Here is a 1,885-nt window from a genome sequence, read left to right on the forward strand (position 1 = left end):
TGCGGAATCCCTGGGCGCAGGAGTGTTTGCGTGTGTCCGTGAGGTAGTGTGGAACGAGTGACTGTGGTGTTACTCGCCTGTGCAGGAGGTACAAGCCGTATTCTTCTCTCCATCTCCATCCTCGGGGAGGGAGGATGTTTACTTGAGAACGGCCACATGTAGAAATGAGATCGAGAAATAATTTGAGTCCCTGGGTGGTCTCGCCGCTCAGCCTGAGCCCCCCCAGCTGCAGGGTGGGGAGCAGTGCGTGGAACCCCCAGCGAGTCCCCTCTCCCAATCTGGGGCAAACAAGCAGGACAGACCGAGTGGGAGGCAGACGAGCAGCGTGTGGGAGGAGAGGTGACTTGCTCCAGCAGCCAATTAGCTGTGCTTCCTGCTGGAAACACCAGGCCGAAGCCCTTTTCTTCGAGCCTTTGCCAGGACTTACTCGGGTGGGCAAGGTGGGAAGACCTCCTTCCGGCTCCCTGTGATGCTTTTCAGGAGGAAGGACTTCTGTGTTACCAGCACAGCAGAGGAGAAGGGGCCATGGGAGGGGTCTAAGGAGTACTGTAAGCAAAGGAGGGGACACAGGTCATGGGAATGTGCCCGGGAACTTCTCGTAGTGTAATGCAGCGAGTTCTGGCAGGTTTGTCCTACTGCTGCCTGCGTGGCTGTCTCTGATCTCATCGCTCACGCGACAGAGCTGCTGCCCTGCAAACTGTCACATCGCCCGGCTGCCCCACGTGCAGCACCCCGAGGCTTTTGGCTTTGCACCGCGAGGCCGACAACCCGACACGTTTCCCTCCTTCCGAGGTGGCTTCCTTCTGTGGTCCCCGTGGGTCTGGGGTCTGTACGGCAGGATGTGTTGTCCGCGTGTTGCTCTTCACCAGAAACCTGCTTGCTGATCGGAGCAGAGTGTGGATAATTAAAAAGTGATGCTTCTAAAATTTATTTTGAAGGAAAGATCTCGTCCGTGTGGAGGCGACTGTGATTGAGAAGACGGAGTCGTGGCCGAAGATCAACATGCGCTTTTGGAAGAGGCACAACTATCAAAGGAAGAAAAGTAAGATGAAGGGAACAGAGCTTCCCCCCTGCTGTTTTGTCGGTGGACCCGGGAGGGGGAGGTGACGCAGGGTGGTCCTGGGGAAGGAGACTGTTCACCAGGGCCCTTTGTGGCACAGCATCTGCCACCCAGCCCGCGGCCCCCGGGGTGCCCTGTGTTAGGGCACAGTGACTGCGTGACCTGCGTGGGGACAAGCTGGGAGAGGTGGGGTGTTTGGGGAGACCTCAGAGCCCCTTCCAGTGCCTGGGGGGGCTTTTTCCAAGGGCAGGGAGTGACAGGGCATGGGGTGACGGGTTTAAACGGGAAGAGAGAGGTGGAGATGGGCCATCAGGAAGGAATTCTTCCCGCAGAGGGTGGGAGCACTGGGACAGGTTCCCAGAGAAGCTGTGGATGCCCCATCCCTGGGAGTGTCCAAGGCCAGGCTGGATGAGGCTTGGAGCACCCTGGGCTATGGAAGGTGCCGGGGGCAGGGGGTGGGGCGGGGACAGCTTTAAGGTCCCCCCCACCCAAACCAGTCTGTGGCTTAATATCCCCTCGGTCCAGCACCCTCTGTTAGATGACCTTGCAAAAGAGCTTGCTGAGGAAGAAAAAATACCCTGAGCAGAAAAGCAGTCTTGTTCTCTTTCCAAAACCTTAAATATCAGGTATAATCAGGGATATTTGCTTTTTGATCCCCAGCTGACTGCCCCTTTCAGATACACAGCTGAGAGACAGACAGATTATACCTGGCTTTTTATGGAACGGGTGCTGAAGCCCTGTCCAGGCTGTCCCGGTCCCTGGGAGCTCTGCCTTGACCTCTCGTGGGTGCTGTACCAAGGACGCGGCTCTCCTGCCAGCGGGGCA

General features: G+C 57.5%; 1 protein-coding gene across 1 annotated transcript in view; it reads left to right on the forward strand.

Annotated features, from left to right (window-relative positions):
- The window catches only part of MRPL21 (mitochondrial ribosomal protein L21), a 7,538-nt gene that overhangs the window by 5,467 nt on the left and 186 nt on the right, over positions 1-1,885 (forward strand). The window contains exon 3 of the mRNA XM_010161470.1: positions 939-1,042. Within this exon, the coding sequence (XP_010159772.1) occupies positions 939-1,042 (104 nt within the window). The remainder of the gene's footprint in view (positions 1-938; positions 1,043-1,885) is intronic.

The sequence above is a fragment of the Eurypyga helias genome, unplaced genomic scaffold (genome assembly GCF_000690775.1).
Source record: "Eurypyga helias isolate BGI_N326 unplaced genomic scaffold, ASM69077v1 scaffold7461, whole genome shotgun sequence".
Lineage (NCBI taxonomy): Eukaryota > Metazoa > Chordata > Aves > Eurypygiformes > Eurypygidae > Eurypyga > Eurypyga helias.